This window comes from Mustelus asterias, chromosome 19 (assembly GCF_964213995.1).
Source record: "Mustelus asterias chromosome 19, sMusAst1.hap1.1, whole genome shotgun sequence".
Classification (NCBI taxonomy): Eukaryota; Metazoa; Chordata; class Chondrichthyes; order Carcharhiniformes; family Triakidae; genus Mustelus; species Mustelus asterias.
The window spans coordinates 10,301,924-10,319,898 of record NC_135819.1 but is presented as its reverse complement, the minus strand read 5'-3'; the positions used below and the strand labels follow the sequence as shown (position 1 = coordinate 10,319,898).

At 49.5% G+C, this 17,975-nt stretch overlaps 1 protein-coding gene across 1 annotated transcript; it reads left to right on the top strand.

The window, feature by feature from the left end:
- The first annotated feature begins 510 nt into the window (after positions 1–510).
- ubl5 (ubiquitin like protein 5) lies at positions 511–16,176 on the top strand. The gene is made up of 5 exons (XM_078235026.1): positions 511–979; positions 4,832–4,899; positions 8,062–8,145; positions 10,554–10,591; positions 15,282–16,176. The coding sequence occupies exons 2-5, from the start codon at positions 4,844–4,846 to the stop codon at positions 15,323–15,325; spliced, it is 222 nt and encodes a 73-aa protein (XP_078091152.1). The 5' UTR covers positions 511–979; positions 4,832–4,843; the 3' UTR covers positions 15,326–16,176.
- Positions 16,177–17,975: the final 1,799 nt, after the last annotated feature.

Below are 17,975 nucleotides of genomic sequence, written 5' to 3'. Positions count from 1 at the left end.
TCCCGCCCTCAGTAAGACCCGCCCCTTCGTGTTGACTCCCAATTCAATTGGCTCGAGCCCACGTCAATCAGGTCTGCCGCTGCGATTGCCGAGCGCCATTGGTTTGGAATGATGTCAATCAAACGCCCTGTGCCCGCCTCTCTCCCCTACGTCAATCTGGTTTTCGTACCCAGTGACTGCCCGTCCCCTCAATAAGACCCGCCCCCTGGGGGGCTGACGCCTCAATGCAATTGGGTGAAGCCCACGTCAATCAGATCTGCCGCTGCGATCCCCGACTTCTATTGGTCAGTATCGATGTCAGTCAAAGGCCCTGGACCCGCCCCCCCCACACGTTAATCTCGTTTCGTCCCCGGTGACTGCCCCGCCCTGAGGACCCGCCCCCTCGGAGCCTGAAACCTCGATTCTATTGGACAGGACCCACGTCGATCACCGTTTCATGGGCGCCGATTGGTCCGCGGGCTCGACGTAAGGGGGGCGGGGAGTCCAAAACTAAAGATCGCTGTTGATTCAGATTCGCTGATTCGGAGAAAATAAACCGTCGTCGTGTTTTCTCCTTTAGCCAACAGAAAAAACCCACCACCACCGCGGTGACTGGCAATGGGAGGAAAAAATAATTTTAAAAACTGTCATATTGATTCCCCCCCGGCGTTGGCTTTCACAAAATGTGCTTAAACTTCATTTAAACCTCGCTTTACTATGGCCCGATGGAGGTTCCCTTGCCGGGAAATTGCCGGATTCGCCATGAGCGAAAAGGGGGAGGGATATCCTCTGATTGGTCAAGAGGAGGGGGCGGTGTTGTCAGTAAAGGCCTCCGATTGGTACAACGAACCGTCACTCAGAGCCGCCCTGAGGTCTGATTGGGCAAAGGTGCCGTCAATCAACCGGGGGCGGTTGCTAAGGGGCGGGGCCGCGGCCTAGTCGCGGTTGCTGGGGGAAAGCGAGCCTGAGTGGGGGAGTAAGTGGGTGGCTGGACAGCAAGGTAAGTGGCTTATCCCCAGGTATAGTCCAGACCCGGGCCTGGGGATACTGTGTGTGTGTATGTGCTGGAGAGAGGAGAAGCCTACAATAATTTTATATTAATCTGTGAAATAAAGGAGTGAATAACCAGCTGAAAATTAAGTTTCTAGAATCTTCTGCACTCAGGTTGGTTAAAAATGTGTGATCTGGAGCCTGTTTTTGATGTTGATTTGATTTATTATTGTCACATGTATTAACATAGTGAAAAGTATTGTTTCTTGCACACTATACAGACAAAGCATACCGTTCATAGAGAAGGAAAGGAGAGAGTGCAGAATGTAGTGTTACAGTCCTAGCTAGGGTGTAGAGAAAGATCAACTTAATGCGAGGTAGGTCCATTCAAAAGTCTGACAGCAGCAGGGAATAAGCTGTTCTTGAGTCGGTTGGTACGTGACCTCAGACTTTTGTGTCTTTTTCCCGATGGAAGAAGGTGGAAGAGAGAATGTCCGGGGGTGCGTGGGGGGTCCTTGATTATGCTGGCTGCTTTTCCCGAGGCAGCGGGAAGTGTAGACGGAGTCAATGGATGGGAGGCTGGTTTACGTGATGGATTAGGCTACGTTCGCAACCCTTTGTGGTTTCTTGCGGTCTTGGGCAGAACAGGAGCCAAACCAAGCTGTGATACAACCAGAAAGAATGCTTTCTATGGTGCATCTGTAAAGGTTGGTGAGAGTCGTGGTGGACGTGCCAAATTTTCTTATTCTCCTGAGAAAGTTGGTGGGCTTTCTTAACTCCCTCGGCATGGAGGGAGGCTGGAGAGCAAAGAACAATACAGTCCAGCACAGGAAGAGGCCCTTCGGCCCACCAAGCTTGCGCCAATCATGTCCTATCTAGACCAACCGCCTGTATCCCTCTATACCCCGCCTGTTGATGTGCTTATCCAGATAAGTCTTAAATGTCACTAATGTATCTGCCTCAATCACCTCACTTGGCAGTGCATTCCAGGCCCCCCACCACCCCCTGTTTTTTAAAAAAACTTCCCTCACAGATCTCTACTGAACCTCCCCCCCTTTTACCTTAAACTTATGCTCCCTTGTGATTGTCACAGTCATAGGAGCCATGCCAAGCTGTGATACATCTGGAATGGATGCTTTCAGTGTTTTATCTTTAAAAATTGGTGAGAGTCATAGCGGAATGCCAAATTTCCTTAGCCTCCTGTGATGGTACTCCGATCACCTGGGGGATTCAGGGTCCTGGGTGGATTTATGGTGATAATTAATGGATCGCTGAAGGTTTATGAAGCACAAAATGAAGCCATTCGGCCCATCTTGTCTGTACTGGCTGCAAAAAGAGAGAGCTATCCAATAGTGGAAATTTCATCTTCAATAAATTCAGATTGGTGCTGGCGTGAGTTGCTGAAATAGTGATATCTTGCACTGCTCACATTGCTCCTCCTTCAGTCAGTGTAGTTCTTTTGCAAAGATGTGCAGGTTAGAACATAGAACATTACAGTGCAGTACAGGCCCTTCGGCCCTCGATGTTGCGCCGACCAGTGAAACCAATCTAAAGCCCATCTAACCTACACTATTCCAATGTTTATCCAATGACCATTTAAATGCCGTTAATGTTGGCGAGTCCACTACTGCTGCAGGCAGGGCATTCCACGCCTTTACTACTCTGAGTGAAGAACCTACCTCTGACATCTGTCCTATATCTATCACCCCTCCATTTAAAGCTATGTCCCCTCGTGCTAGCTATCACCATCCGAGGAAAAAGGCTCTCACTATCCACCCTATCTAATCCTCTGATCATCTTGTATGCCTCTATTAAGTCACCTCTTATCCTTCTTCTCTCTAACGAAAACAACCTCAAGTCCCTCAGCCTTTCCTCATAAGACCTTCCCACCATACCAGGCAACATCCTCGTAAATCTCCTCTGCACCCTTTCCAATGCTTCCACATCCTTCCTATAATGCGGTGACCAGAACTGTACGCAATACTCCAAGTGCGGCCGCACCAGAGTTTTGTACAGCTGCAACATGACTTCCTGGCTCCGAAACTCAGTCCCTCGACCAATAAAAGCTAACATTCCGTACGCCTTCTTAACGACCCTATCAACCTGGGTGCCAACTTTCAGGGATCTATGCACATGGACACCAAGATCTCTCTGTTCATCCACACTACCAAGTATCTTACCATTAGCCCAGTACTCTGTAATCCTGTTACTCCTTCCAAAATGAATCACCTCACACTTTTCCGCATTGAACTCCATTTGCCACCTCTCAGCCCAGCTGTGCAGCTTATCTATGTCCCTCTGTAACCTGCAACAACCTTCCGCACTGTCCACAACTCCACCGACTTTAGTGTCATCCGCAAATTTACTAACCCATCCTTCTACGCCCTCATCCAGGTCATTTATAAAAATGACAAACAGCAGTGGCCCCAAAACAGATCCTTGCGGTACACCACTAGTGACTGAACTCCAAGATGAACATTTCCCATCAACCACCACCCTCTGTCTTCTTACAGCCAGCCAATTCCTGATCCAAACCGTTAAATCACCCTCCATCCCATGCGTCTGTATCTTCTGCAATAGCTTACTGTGGGGAACCTTATCAAACACTTTGCTGAAATCCATATACACCACATCAACTGCTTTACCCTCATCCACCTCTTTGGTCACCTTCTTAAAGAACTCAATAAGGTTTGTGAGGCACGACCTACCCTTCACAAAACCGTGTTGACTGTAGGTTAGGTTGATTGGCCATGGTAAATTGCCCCTTGGTGTCAGGAGGACCAGCAGGGTAATTTCATGGGGTTACGGGGACAGGGTCTGGGTGGGTTTGTTGTTAGTGCAGGCTCAATGGGCTGAATGGTCGCCTCCTCCACTGTAGGGGTTGTATGATCCAATCTAAGCCCACCTTCTAGCTCCTGATCTTCTAGCCCTGGAGAATGCAATATCCAAGTGATTTTATTCACGGTGAATGTATCTCCCTTTACTTTTCTGGGCAGTGTTTTTCCATCTCCTACCACCCTCTCTTTTTTTGTGTACAAAGGTTGGGTGGCACAGCACCAAGGACCCAGGTTAGATTCCAGCCTCGGGTGACTGTGTGGAATCTGCACGTTCTCCCCGTGTCTGCATGGGTTTCCTCCGGGTGCTCCGGTCTCCTCCCCCAGTCTTGAAAGATGCGCTGATTAGGTACATTAACCATGCTAAATTGCCCCTTAGTGTCAGGGGAAGTAACTAGGGTAAATGCATGTTTTTAAAAAAGTTTTAAGGTTTATTTATTAGTAGTCTTACATTAACACTGGAATGAAGTTAGTGTGAAAATCCCCTAGTGGCCACACTCTGGCGCCTGTTCGGGGACACTGAGGGAGAATTTAGCACAGCCGATGCACGTAACCAGTACGTCTTTCGGACTGTGGGAGGAAACCAAAGCACTCGGAGGAAACCCACGCAGACACGGGGAGAACGTGCAGACTCCACACAGACAGTGACCCAAGCTGGGAATCTAACCCGGGTCCCTGTGGGGCAGCAGTGCTAACCACTGTGCCGCCCTTGGGGTTAGGAGGATAGGGCCTGGGTGGGATTGTGGTCAATGCAGACTTGATGGGCTGAATGGCCTCTTTCTGCACTGTAGGATTCTATGATTTTCCCTCAGTGTATCCGAGCAGGCACTGGAGTGTGGCGACTGGGGGATTTTCACAGTAACTTCATTGCAGTGTTAATGTAAGCCTACTTGTGACACCTAATAAATAAACTTAACCTTTCAGACAGCAGGTCCTCGATCACAATTCTTTCACATTCACGCGGATATAATTCTTTTATTCTGCACTGTGTAGCCACGAAGTTGCATCTTTTTTTCCCGTGTTTCTAGGAATTCCTAAGAATGATTGAGATAATTTGCAATGATCGTCTGGGAAAGAAGGTCCGTGTGAAGTGCAAGTATCCTTTCTGATTGGTCGTAAAATCTTGCTGTCTTTTTTGACTGGAACATATACAGTCCCTGGTGTTGAAGTGAACTTAGTGAGTGCTCTTCTGTTGTTTTTTCTTAATTGTTGGTTATGAGGTATATAATTAGTAGTGTTGGAGACAGAAAGAAAATTGAGGTGTCAGAACTGTAGCTGTGTATACAAGTTTGTGGTGTTCACACCACTTTTAGCTAAGCGAAGGCTCCTCCCTCAACTGAGTGAAGGCCTAAAATCAAATTACTGCGGATGCTGGAATCTGAAACCAAAAGAGAAAATGCTGGAAAATCTCAGCAGGTCTGGCAGCATCTGTGAGGAGGGAAAGGAGCTGACGTTTCGAGTCCAGGTGACCCTTTGTCAAAGCTAAAAAGCACAGAAAGTGGGAGATGTTTATGGTGTAGGGTATTCTCCCTATGGATTGCCATTAAAGTTTATTTATTAGTCCCAAGTAAGGCTTGCATTAACACTGCAATGAAGCTACTGTGAAATTCCCCCAGTCGCCACAGTTCGGCACCTAACCAGCACGTCTTTCAGAATGTGGGAGGGAACCGGAGCAGCTGGAGGAAACCCACGCAGACACGGGGAGAACATGCAAACTCCACACAGACAGTGACCCAAGTCGGGAATCGAACCCAGGTCCCTGGCGCGCTGTGAAGCAGCAGTGCTAACCGCTGTGCCGGTAGCCTTTCCTCTTGTTTTTGTGGCTATGACTCATCTTTCATTCCCTCATCCTGCAGTATAAATATCTCCCACTTTCTATGCCTTTTAGCTTTGACAAAGGGTCATCCGGACTCAAAACGTCAGCTCTTTTCTCTCCTTACAGATGCTGTCAGATCTGCTGAGTGAAGGTCTAAACTGAATTTTGCAGGGGTTTTCATGAAATAAGCATCAAGGTTGGGCCGCCTTAGCAGCAGTTCAGAGAAGCTTCACTCGACTGATGTCTGGGATGGTGGAGTGTTGGTTGGGGCTATCTTAAGAAAGGTTGGACAGGCTGGGCCTGGATCTCTTTGGAATTTAGAAGACAGAAAGATGATCTTATTGAAACAATATATAAGATTCTCGGGGTGAATTTGGAAAGGATTTTTAAAAAAAATTGTAATTAGTGTCACAAGTCGGCTAACCCTGCAATGAAGTTACTGTGAAAATCCCCTAGTCATCACACTACGGTGCCTGTTTGGGTACACTGAGGGAGAATTTAACATGGGGCACCCTAACCAGCACGTCTTTCGGATTGTGGGAGGAAACTGGAGCACCCAGGGGAAACCCACACAGACACAGATAATGTGCGGAGTCTGCGCAGTCACCCAAGGCCGGAGTTGAACCCAGGTCCTTGGTGTTGTGAGGCAGCAGAGCTAACCACTGTTACCTCCCAAGGATTGTTCCCCTTGTGGGAGAGACAAGAACGAGGGAGCATTTTTAAAAAATAAGGGGTCTGCCATTTTAAGATGGAGATGAGAAGAAACGCTTCCTCAGAGGGTCATAATTTTGAAACTCTCTTCCCCAGAGACCGGTGGAGGCAGGGTCACTGAATATTTCGAGAAGTGGATTGACTCCCTTGTTCTAGAATCTAAGATTAACAGAGACAGATGGAATATGGAGATGAGGCCACAATAAGATCGGCCATGATTTGATTGAATGGCAGAGCAGACACCAGGGGTCAAATGGCCTACTCCTGCCTGATTTTTCTGCGCATCATAAAGGTGAGCTTGGGGGATCCAAAGCCTAATTATGGTCTATTTTCCACTCTGCTGCGGTAAATTAGAATTTCCTTATTATCTCTTCAGCTCGTGTGCGTGTGTGCACTGATGCAACTTGGGTAAGATGCTCTTTCGGAGAGTTGGTACAGATTTGGTGGGCCAAATGGCCACCTTCTGCGCTGTAGGGACCCTCTGTTGCAAACATAGAGCAGCATTTTGAGAAAGGTGATGTGGTCCACAATGTCAAAAGTTGCAGGGAAGGTGATAGGTGATAATGCACTATGGTAACAATAATAAACTGACTAGGGAAATTTCACTGTTGTAAATCTCTCCATTAGATTTCTACATGTCAAATTTAAAGGTAGATGGGCACAATTTGAGGAAGGAGATATCGGACATGCCAGATTTGACTGTAGAAGGGATAATATACAAATGTTAGTGGTAGCAGGTAATGTATTGGTACGAATATGTTAAACTCAACTTTTCATAGAATCCCGACAGTGCAGAAGGAGGCCATTCGGCCCATCGAGTCTGCGCTGACAACGATCCCACCCAGGCCCTATCCCTGTAACCCCACATATTTACCCTGTTAATCCCCCTGACACGAATGGACAATTTATCACGGCCAATGCACCTAACCTGCACGTCTTTTGGACTGCGGGAGAAAACCAGAGCACCCGGAGGAAACCCACGCAGACACGGGGAGAACATGCAGACTCAGCACAGACAGTGATCCAAGCTGGGAATCGAACCCGGTTCCCTGGCACTGTGAGGCAGCAGTGCTAACCACTGTGCTGCCCTTTAACGGTTAACAACTAAGGAATGTGTGCACTAAACTGGCCCTAATCAAATGCCTTTGATGCATTGACTTGGTGGACGTACGTTTACTGATCAGTTGAGTCTTAATGCAATTCTGCTGATTTGTAGAAGGTTCAGAAGTATTTGGGTTAAAACGGTAGGGCTTTGTTGGGAGCTGCAGTGCACCCGGTGTGCAGTGGGCGGCACGGTAGCACCGGTTAGCACTGCTGCTTCACAGCTGCAGGGACCTGGGTTCGATTCCCGGCTTGGGTCACTGTCTGTGTGGAGTTTGCACATTCTCCTCGTGTCTGTGTGGGTTTCCTCCAGGTGCTCCGGTTTCCTCCCAGTCTAAAGATGTGCGGGTTAGGTTGATTGGCCATGCTAAAATTGCCCCTTAGTGTCCTGAGATGCATAGGTTAGAGGGATTAGTGGGTAAATATGTAGGGGTATGGGGTAGGGCCTGGGTAGGATTGTGGTTGGTGCAGCCTCGATGGGCCAAATGGCCTCTTTCTGCACTGTAGGGTTTCTATGATTCACCCAGCCTCATTACGTTTGTTCAAAAACAGTAGAAGTTGACCACCCGAGCGGTAAAACAAAGGGACTGCTTGGAGAGTTTTTATTTTCCTTAACGTTTCTCCCTCCAGTCCTGATGACACCATCAAAGATTTGAAGAAATTGATAGCTGCCCAGACTGGAACAAAATGGGACAAGTTGGTCCTAAAGAAATGGTTTGTCCTTGTTTTCTCTTGCATCGCTCTTTGTGACACTCATTTCTTGAATTGTATAGAATTTGCAGCATGGAAACAAACTCTGGATAAGAATTCGGACGAGCCTTCTCTCATTACACCACTTTGACGTTAAACATGCACAACCCCCAACCCAACAGCCTCCTCTTCCTAACACACACCACCTCAACAACCACCTCCCCCAACCACCTAAAAAATGGCAGAAGCAGACCATCACCTTGTTTCTTCCCCCCCGACTCACCCTCTTTCTCCTGCCACACAAGGGTACCGCCCCTCCCGCCCCCCAGAAGTAAAAACTAACACAAATAACATACAAGAAGAAAAAGGCCCAGGAGACAAGAAGACAACAAGCTACAAGATTAGGGCAAGGCATCACAGGGGGCAACAAGGGTTGGACGCGAGCCGAAGGAAAAGGGGACATGTCCTCTCTCTGTCCGACCCCGTAACCCTATTAGCGAATCCTCTTACTCTGTTTTTATGTACTTGAGCAGAATTCTAATGGTCTTTTACATAAAATTAAATTAGGCCGATTGTTTTTTGATTTTAACTTGCTGTAAAAAAAAGAATGTAATTCCACTTCTGTGGATTGTAATTATTTTCAGCGTGTGCATTGACCATGCTAAATTCTCCCTCACTGTACCCCAACAGGTGCCAGAGAGTGGCGACTGGGGGTTTTTCTCAGTAACTTCATTGCAGTGTTAACGTAAGCCTGCATGTGACACTAATAAATATACTTGTAAAAAATTTAGCCCTTGTAGGATCATAGAATCCCCAACCGTGCAGAAGCAGGCTGCTCAGCCCTTTGACTCGACTCGACAACAGAGCATCCCACCCAGACCTTATTCTTGTAACCCCACTTACTTACTCTGCTGATCCCCCTATGCTGGGACACTGAAGGACAATTTAGCACAGCCAACCCTCCTAACCCATTGACATGGGCACCTACATTTGGTCCATCGAGTCTGCACCGACCACAATCCCACCCAGGCCCTAACCCCATGCATTCACCCTAGCTAGTCCCCCTGACTCGTAAGGGCCAATTTAGCATGGCCAATCCACCTTACCCGCACATCTTTGGATTGTGGGAGGAAACCGGAGCATCCGGAGGAAATCCACGCGGACACGGGGGGAACGTGCAAACTCCATAGTTTGGCCATAGGAGACAGAGGGTAGTGGTCGAAGGGTCTTTTTCCAGCTGGAGGTCTGTGACCAGTGGTGTTCCGCAGGGCTCTGTACTGGGACCTCTGCTATTTGTGATATATATAAATGATTTGGAAGAAGGTGTAACTGGTGTAATCAGCAAGTTTGCGGATGACACGAAGATGGCTGGACTTGCGGATAGCGAAGAGCATTGTCGGGCAATACAGCAGGATATAGATAGGCTGGAAAATTGGGCGGAGAGGTGGCAGATGGAGTTTAATCCGGATAAATGCGAAGTGATGCATTTTGGAAGAAATAATGTAGGGAGGAGTTATACAATAAATGGCAGAGTCATCAGGAGTATAGAAACACAGAGGGACCTAGGTGTGCAAGTCCACAAATCCTTGAAGGTGGCAACACAGGTGGAGAAGGTGGTGAAGAAGGCATATGGTATGCTTGCCTTTATAGGACGGGGTATAGAGTATAAAAGCTGGAGTCTGATGATGCAGCTGCATAGAACGCTGGTTAGGCCACATTTGGAGTACTGCGTCCTGTTCTGGTCGCCGCACTACCAGAAGGACATGGCGGCGTTAGAGAGAGTGCAGAGAAGGTTTACCAGGATGTTGCCTGGTATGGAGGGTCTTAGGTATGAGGAGAGATTGGGTAAACTGGGGTTGTTCTCCCTGGAAAGACGGAGAATGAGGGGAGATCTAATAGAGGTGTACAAGATTATGAAGGGGATAGATAGGGTGAACGGTGGGAAGCTTTTTCCCAGATCAGAAGTGACGTTCACGAGGGGTCACGGGCTCAAGGTGAGAGGGGCGAAGTATAACTCAGATATTAGAGGGATGTTTTTTACACAGAGGGTGGTGGGGGCCTGGAATACGCTGCCAAGTAGGGTGGTGGAGGCAGGCACGCTGACATCGTTTAAGGCTTACCTGGATAGTCACATGAGCAGCGTGGGAATGGAGGGATACAAACGATTGGTCTAGTTGGACCAAGGAGCGGCACAAGCTTGGAGGGCCGAAGGGCCTGTTTCCTGTGCTGTACTGTTCTTTGTTCTTTGTTCCATACAGTCAGTCGGTCACCCAAGGCCGGAATTGAACCCGGGTCCCCGGTGCTGAGAGGCAGCAGTGCTAACCACTGTGCCCCCGTGCCGCCCTTGTGCAGAAATTGTCCTGTGATGGGCCTCCAGTGGATGAAAAGGATTTATTTCAACCCTGTTATAATTTAACTTTCTCTGATTCTAGGTATACCATTTTCAAGAATCATGTTCAGTTGCAAGACTGTATCTTTTGATGTTGTAAACCAAAACCTTTGCGAGCTGCCTTCCAGCCTTTCCTGTATGCATGGGGCAGAAGAGATCAGATAAGATTTGCACACTCCTGAATAACACCATGTTCTAACTTCTGAAAGTTTGTCCGCAACTCAGAAGGTGTTGCAGAGCCAAGCTGACTGAGTTTTTAAAAAAATAGTGTGTAATTTAACAGCACTGTGGGTGTAACCTACACCACATGGACTGCAGTGGTTCAAGCTCACCGCCATCTTCTCAAGGACAATTAGGGGTGGGCCATAACTATTGGCCTAGCCAGGAAGGCTCAAATCCCATGACTGAATTCTTTACAAAAGCTGTTAACTCAGAACCCCATGGCAGGGGGGACAAGACCCATGGGTGGATAGGGATGCATATTCCTGAGCACTGGTAGAGTCTTAGAAGCAGGGCATTGGCACACCATTGACCAGGGTAACTTTAACCATTGTTTTCAGTAAGAAATAGAAGCAATTGGAAGGTAACTGCTCCTATTTCATATCCCAGAAATGATTATGTCCTTGTGTACCTGTCCAAAGGCTGAGTTGCAGGGGGAGAAATGTGTTTGTCATGGTGCTGCAGTAGATTTCAAGGTTGAATGACCTGAAGCGTGGGGTAGAATCTTTTTTCTTTTGGGTTGGGTTTTGAGTACTTAATGGAGCAGATGCAGAGTAACATTCTAAAATGTGACCTCCTTCCCTTTTCTCCTATCCCTATATCTGAATGCAACTTCTATTTACTCCAGCCATCTCATGACAATTGGTGCCAAATTAAGCACAATTTTGCTTGACTTTCAGTCTACGAGGAGCTAGGTTGTGATTATCTGTAGCCATTCACTTGACTGTTCTACCAAGTGACACACACAGATGCAATTCCATTTATAGAACCCCTACAGTGTGGAAGAGGCCATTCGGCCCATCAAGTCTGCACTGACTCTGTGACAGAGCATCTGACCCAGACTCTTACCTGCCCTTTTATCTTGGCCAATCCACCTAACCTGCACATCTTTGGACACGAAGGGGTAATTTAACATGGCCAATCCACTGGGGGCAGCCTCACTCTAAGGTCCAGGAGCCATTTGTAAAGGTTGTCCGAGTGCACAGCCAGCAAACCAGTCCACCCAGAATAGCCCCTCGCCCCCGGGTACTCATTCACGCCATTCTGATAGCATGCTGCCTTGGTTAGAGACATATGTCGGAATTTTACCACCCCACCCGCCACTGGAATCGGAGCGGGCGAGGGGCGGACAATGGAAAGGTTGACCTGGGGCAGGATTTTATGGTTTCGGGGGGAGTGAGGCCAGAAAATCCCGCCCATAGTCACACAGCCTTGAAGCGCAGAAAAGGCTCTTTGGCCCAGCAAGTCTATGCCAACAATAACCACCACTAAAGGTGCGCAACTATTGGGTTCATGTAAATGTAGTCCAGTTCCTCAATTATCTTCTAAACCTTGATCCAATCACTTAACTTTTCTAAAGTATCCAGACTGAGCCTGTTATGAAGATATTTTGATCTGGGGAAATACTCTTGTGACTTTAATCTGCATTTTTTCCAAAGCCTCGTTAGTGCCCCATTTATTGCAAAATCAACAACTGTGCCAGTATCCTAAAGGCGACCTAACCAAAACCTTCCACAAGGACAAAATTGTCTCAGTAAACTACCATGTGGATAGGGCGGATATGTTGTTCGTTTTAGCTGCAGCCTCGTGACTTGATCATGATCTTTTCGCGAGGGATACTCTTAGCACCCAGATCTCTCTCTCTCTCACTAATGGCCTCTGTTCTGTTGACTGCACGTTGCACATATATTTAGCATCAGACCTCCTCCTTTTCCAAGTTGAATGTGATTTGCCAACCGTTGGACCGTATCTCCAACATGTCAAGACGTTTGCAGTAATTGGGAATCCCCTATACAGTCTGAATGCTCGCAGGTATTTTGTACAATAACCCGTGGGGGTCATTTTCCCCAACTCTTAAAGCAGGTTATTAACACCATTACTAAATAGCAAAGCTCAAAAACATCGATCCTTGGGGAATAGTAACTACTGGCTAAGCCCATTGACAACCTTTCACCGACTCGCACCCTGCTTTTGGGTCACCGGGGAAAAGTTATCACTCACTCGTGTATAAAATCATGAGGGGCATCGATAGGATGAACGCACATAGTCTTTTTCCCAGGTATTGAAAACTAGAGGGCACAGGTTTAAGGTGAGAGGGAAAAGATTTGAAAGGTACCTGAGCGGAGCAGAGGGTGGTGTGTGTATGGAATGAGCTGCCAGAGAAGGTGGTTGAGGCAGGTGCAATAGCAACATTTACAAAGCATTTGGATAAGTACATGGATGGGAAAGGATGAGAGGGATATGAGCGGGCAATTGGGACTAGCTGGGAGGGCACCATGGCGGGCATGGACCGGTTGGGCTGAAGGTCCTGTTTCCGTGCCGTTATTGCTCAATGATCATAACTCAATCTCCTTGAGAAGCCTCTTGTAAAATCTCACCAAAGCTTCCCGAAAATCCAAGCCAATTCTGTCCACTGAGATACCCTTGTGAGATACCTGGCGACTTATTCAAAAAATTCAACTTCTCTCAATTCAGATTTAGTTGAGGGATTGGTGAGGTGGGGGGGAGGAGGGGGGTTGGTTTGTGGGTGGCGGTGGGGGGGGGGTTAGTTGGTGGGTGGTGGTGGTGGGGGGTTGGTTGGGTGGTGGTGAGGGGGAGGCTTGGTTGGTTGGTGGGTGGGACGGGGGGGTGGTTGGGTGGTGGTGGGGGGGTTGGTTGGTGGGTGGGTCGGGGGGGGTGGTTGGGTGGTGGGAGGGGTTTGGGGGTGTGGGGTGTTGGGTGGTGGGGGGATGTTGGTTGGTGGTGGGGGTTGGTTGGTGGGTGGGTCGGGGGGGGGGGTGGTTGGGTGGTGGGAGGGGTTTGGGGGTGTTGGTGTGTGGTGGGGGGGATGTTGGTGGGTGGTGGTGGGGGGGATTGGTTGGGTGGTGGTGGGGGGGTTGGTGGGGGGGTTGGTTGGGTGGTGGTGGCGGGGGTTGGTTGGGTGGTGGTGGCGGGGGTAGGTTTGGTTGGTTGGTGGTGGGGGGGGTTGGTTGGTTGGTGGTGGGGGGGGTTGGTTGGTGGTGGGGGGGGTTGGTTGGTGGTGGGGGGGGGTTGGTTGGTTGGTGGTGGGGGGTTTGGTTGGTGGTGGGGGGGGTTGGTTGGTTGGTGGTGGGGGGGTTGGTTGGTGGTGGGGGGGGTTGGTTGGTTGGTGGGGGTTTGGTTGGTTGGTGGGGGTTTGGTTGGTTGGTGGGGGGGGTTGGTTGGTTGGTTGGTGGGGGGGTGTTGGTTGGTTGGTTGGTGGGGGGGTGTTGGTTGGTTGGTTGGTGGGGGGGTTGGTTGGTTGGTGGGGGGGGTTTGGTTGGTTGGTGGGGGGGGTTTGGTTGGTTGGTGGGGGGGGTTGGTTGGTTGGTGGGGGGGGTTGGTGGGGGGTTGGTTGGTTGGTGGGGGGGTTGGTTGGTTGGTGGGGGGGGTTGGTTGGTTGGTGGGGAGGGGGTTGGTTGGTTGGTGGGGGGGGTTGGTTGGTTGGTGGGGGGGGTTGGTTGGTGGGGGGGGTTGGTTGGTGGGGGGAGGGTTGGTTGGTTGGTGGGGGGAGGGTTGGTTGGTTGGTGGGGGGGGGGTTGGTTGGTTGGTGGGGGGGGGGTTGGTTGGTTGGTGGGGGGGGTTGGTTGGTTGGTGGGGGGGGTTGGTTGGTGGGGGTTGGTTGGTTGGTGGGGGGGGTTTGGTTGGTTGGTGGGGAGGGGGTTGGTTGGTTGGTGGAGAGGGGGTTGGTTGGTTGGTGGGGAGGGGGTTGGTTGGTTGGTGGGGAGGGGGTTGGTTGGTTGGTGGGGAGGGGGTTGGTTGGTTGGTGGGGGGGTTGGTTGGTTGGTGGGGGGGGGGTTGGTTGGTTGGTGAGGGGGGGTTGGTTGGTTGGTGGGGGGGGGGTTGGTTGGTTGGTGGGGGGGGGGGTTGGTTGGTTGGTGGGGGGGGGGTGGTTGGTTGGTGGGGGGGGGGTTGGTTGGTTGGTGGGGGGGGGGGGTTGGTTGGTTGGTGGGGGGGGGGGTTGGTTGGTTGGTTGGGGGGGGGGTTGGTTGGTTGGTGGGGGGGGGGTTGGTTGGTGGGGGGGGGTTGGTTGGTGGGTGGGGGGTTGGTTGCGGGGGGGTTGGTTGGTTGGTGGGGGGGTTGGTTGGGGGGGGTTGGTTGGTTGGTTGGCAGGGGGGGTTGGTGCATGAGTGGTTGGCGGGAGGGTTGGTTGGTGAGGGGGGGGTTGGTTGGTTGATGGGGGGGGTTGGTGGTTGGGGGGGGTTGGTTGGGGGGGGTTGGTTGGTTGGTTGGCAGGGGGGGTTGGTGCATGAGTGGTTGGCGGGAGGGTTGGTTGGTGAGGGGGGCTGGTGAGGGGGGGGTTGGTTGGTGAGGGGGGGTTTGGTTGGTGAGGGGGGGATTGGTTGGTGGGGGGTGGGGGGGGGGGTTGGTGAGGGGGAGGGGGGTTGCTTTGATGAAGAATGTGACCTGATTCCCAGGCAGCAGTCTACCATGTGAAAGGGCAATCCGGATCAGTGATTCGTAACATTGCTGTGTAAAGTAGGACTGAATTGGACAGCTTGTTACCTCCTGTGCATGATGTGGTGTTGATGAGCCTTAACCAGGCTGCTTTCAGATGAGATCCACGATGGCATGAACCTGGAGCTGTATTACCAATAAAATCCATCGCCCACCCTGAGGAGGACATGCTTATCACCCAACCATCAACGCCAGCCATTCACTGAGAGAAAGGACTTCACAATGAAGCTTTGTGTTTGCTTTTCTGAAGAACGGTGATGATTTGTCTTTGTATGTTCTACTGACCTGTGCTCCCCGTTTTTCTTTTAAACTTTTATGTTTCAGAACAGCTTTAATGTCAGGTTTCTTACGCACGTCCATTTATGAGGTTTGAATCCCAAAATGCTCGGTGGATAGATGTTGTGTACGTTGGAACATCTTTCTCCTTCCCACATGCAGCGCTCAGCTGAGCGGTGATGGCGTGTCCCACAGGCTGAGGTGTATGAGTACGTGACACTTTTCACTCTCTGCAGCAACTATTGTTCTTGCGGTCCAAATAATTAGTATTCTGTACAGATATACCGGCACGTGATTGAAGTGCTCACTGGGTTAGGTAGGGGATAGATCTTGATGTACACCGAGCTTCGGTCTTTTGGGTTAATTTTATCGAGGTTGGAGCTTTTCCCTTCCCCTGAGTGTGTGGGCGAGGAATTCATTTAGCAGGATGCTGGGAAGAAAGAATGCTAATGCACCTTCAAAAGGTTTTTGTCCCCTGTGAACCAGCCAGTGTCCCAGAGAACCATGTTAATATGTAGGCTTAAATAGGTTAAGTAGAATTAAAATCTGGAGATTTGCTTCACTATGTTTCTGTTTCTTATGGTGCATTTTCCTCCCCGTGTAATCTGTATTTTGGCTGGAATCGATACCAGATTTATGTATAGTGCTTAGTAGCTGTCTTTGTATGCTCCTGGGACAGCTGATGTCTGATTAATACACCTTTTATTTCAAACGAATACATTTGTCTCTGTTTTAAATGGATGAAGTTACCGACTGCCCGTGTGTCAGAGCCAGTCTTTTTCTGCTTCCACTATTCCTTCCCTCCCATTGGCATGGTGGCTGACATGAAGAGTCTTTATGGGAAAATTGGAGAGGTACATGAGGGAGAAGGGAATACGGGGTTAGGATGGCCAACTTAGATTAAAAAAAAACAGTTGGGAGGAAAGTCGAGTGGAGCGTAAAACCTAGCACAAGACTGGACAGGCAGAATGGCCTGTGTATGTACTGTGCATCCAGTACAGGAACCAAGGTGTGCTGATGGAGTGAAGAGACAGATCATCCAGATCGTGGACGGCACAGTGGTTACCACGGCTGCTTCACAGCGCCAGGGGCCCGGGTTCGATTCCCAGCTTGGGTCACTGTCTGTGCGGAGTCTGCACATTCTCCCCCGTGTCTGCGTGGGTTTCCTCCGGGTGCTCCGGTTTCCTCCTACATTCCGAAGGACGGGCTGTGAGGTGCATTGACCCGAACAGGTGCCGGAGTGCGGTGAATTTCACAGTAACTTCATTGCAGTGTTAATGTAAGCCTTAGTTGTGACTGATAAGTAAACTTTAAAACTTTATCACAGATTGCACAGTGGCTGCAGTGTGCTTCTGCTGCAGCACTGTTGAAACTTGTGACGCCCCAGCACCTGGAAGACCAGGGTAGCAGGTAACACACCTGGAAGGCTCCCTCCAAGTCACTCGCCATCCTCACTTGGAACAATGTTGGCATTCCTTCACCAGTCAAGCATCGAGGAACCACCTCCTTAACAGCACCATGGATGACACCACATGGACTGCAATGGATCAAGAAGGCAGCTCACCACCACCTTCCCGAGGGCAATTAGGGATGGGCAATAAATGCTGCCAGCAACACATCCAAAGAATGAATAAAGTGGACTGTTCCAATATGCATTGCAGCTATTCCATCAACATCCTTACCCCTTCTCTGGTGGTAGTTTGATGCCATTGAGTAGATATAGCATCCCCATAGTTGGTTGAAATGAACTGAATGATACAGCACTAGCAGCTTACTAATTTACCCTTAAAGTTTGCTTGTTCTTTGCAAATTTCCTAATTAATTATGGTGAAGCTATAAAGTCAGATGCTTCCCTGTCAATTAAATGTTACTCCATGGAATCAGAATCCCTACCATGCAGAAGAAGGACATTCGCCAATCGACTCTGCACCAACAACAATCCCACCCAAACCGTATCCCCGTGACCCCATGTATTTACCCTGCTAATCTCCCCAACACTGAGGGTCAATTTAGCATAACCAACCCACCTAACCCGCACATCTCTGTACATTAAGGGGCAATTTAGCATGGCCAATCCACCTAAATCTGCACATCTTTGGGCACTAAGAGGCAATTTAGCATAGCCAATCCACCTAACCTGCACATCTTTGGACACTAAGGTGCAATTTAGCATAGCCAATCCACCTAACCTACATATCTGGACTGTGGGAGGAAACCCACGCAGACACAGGGAGAACGTGCAAACTCCACACAGTCACCCGAGGCCGGAATCGAATGTGGGTCCCTGGAGCTGTGAAGCTGCAGTGCTAACCATTGTGCCACCCCATCGTTCTTTGTGCATAGCTTGGGAAAAGTGATGAACGTTTCTTCCTCTGCATTCATAGTTGAAGAACCAAAAGCCACTGTCGAGATTTGTGCACCAATGTATTTTCTCTGGGACCTCAAGATTGCTGGGAGTAGATGATTCCCTCTCCATCTCTCCATTGACCTGAATATAAATAGCTATAGTGTCTTT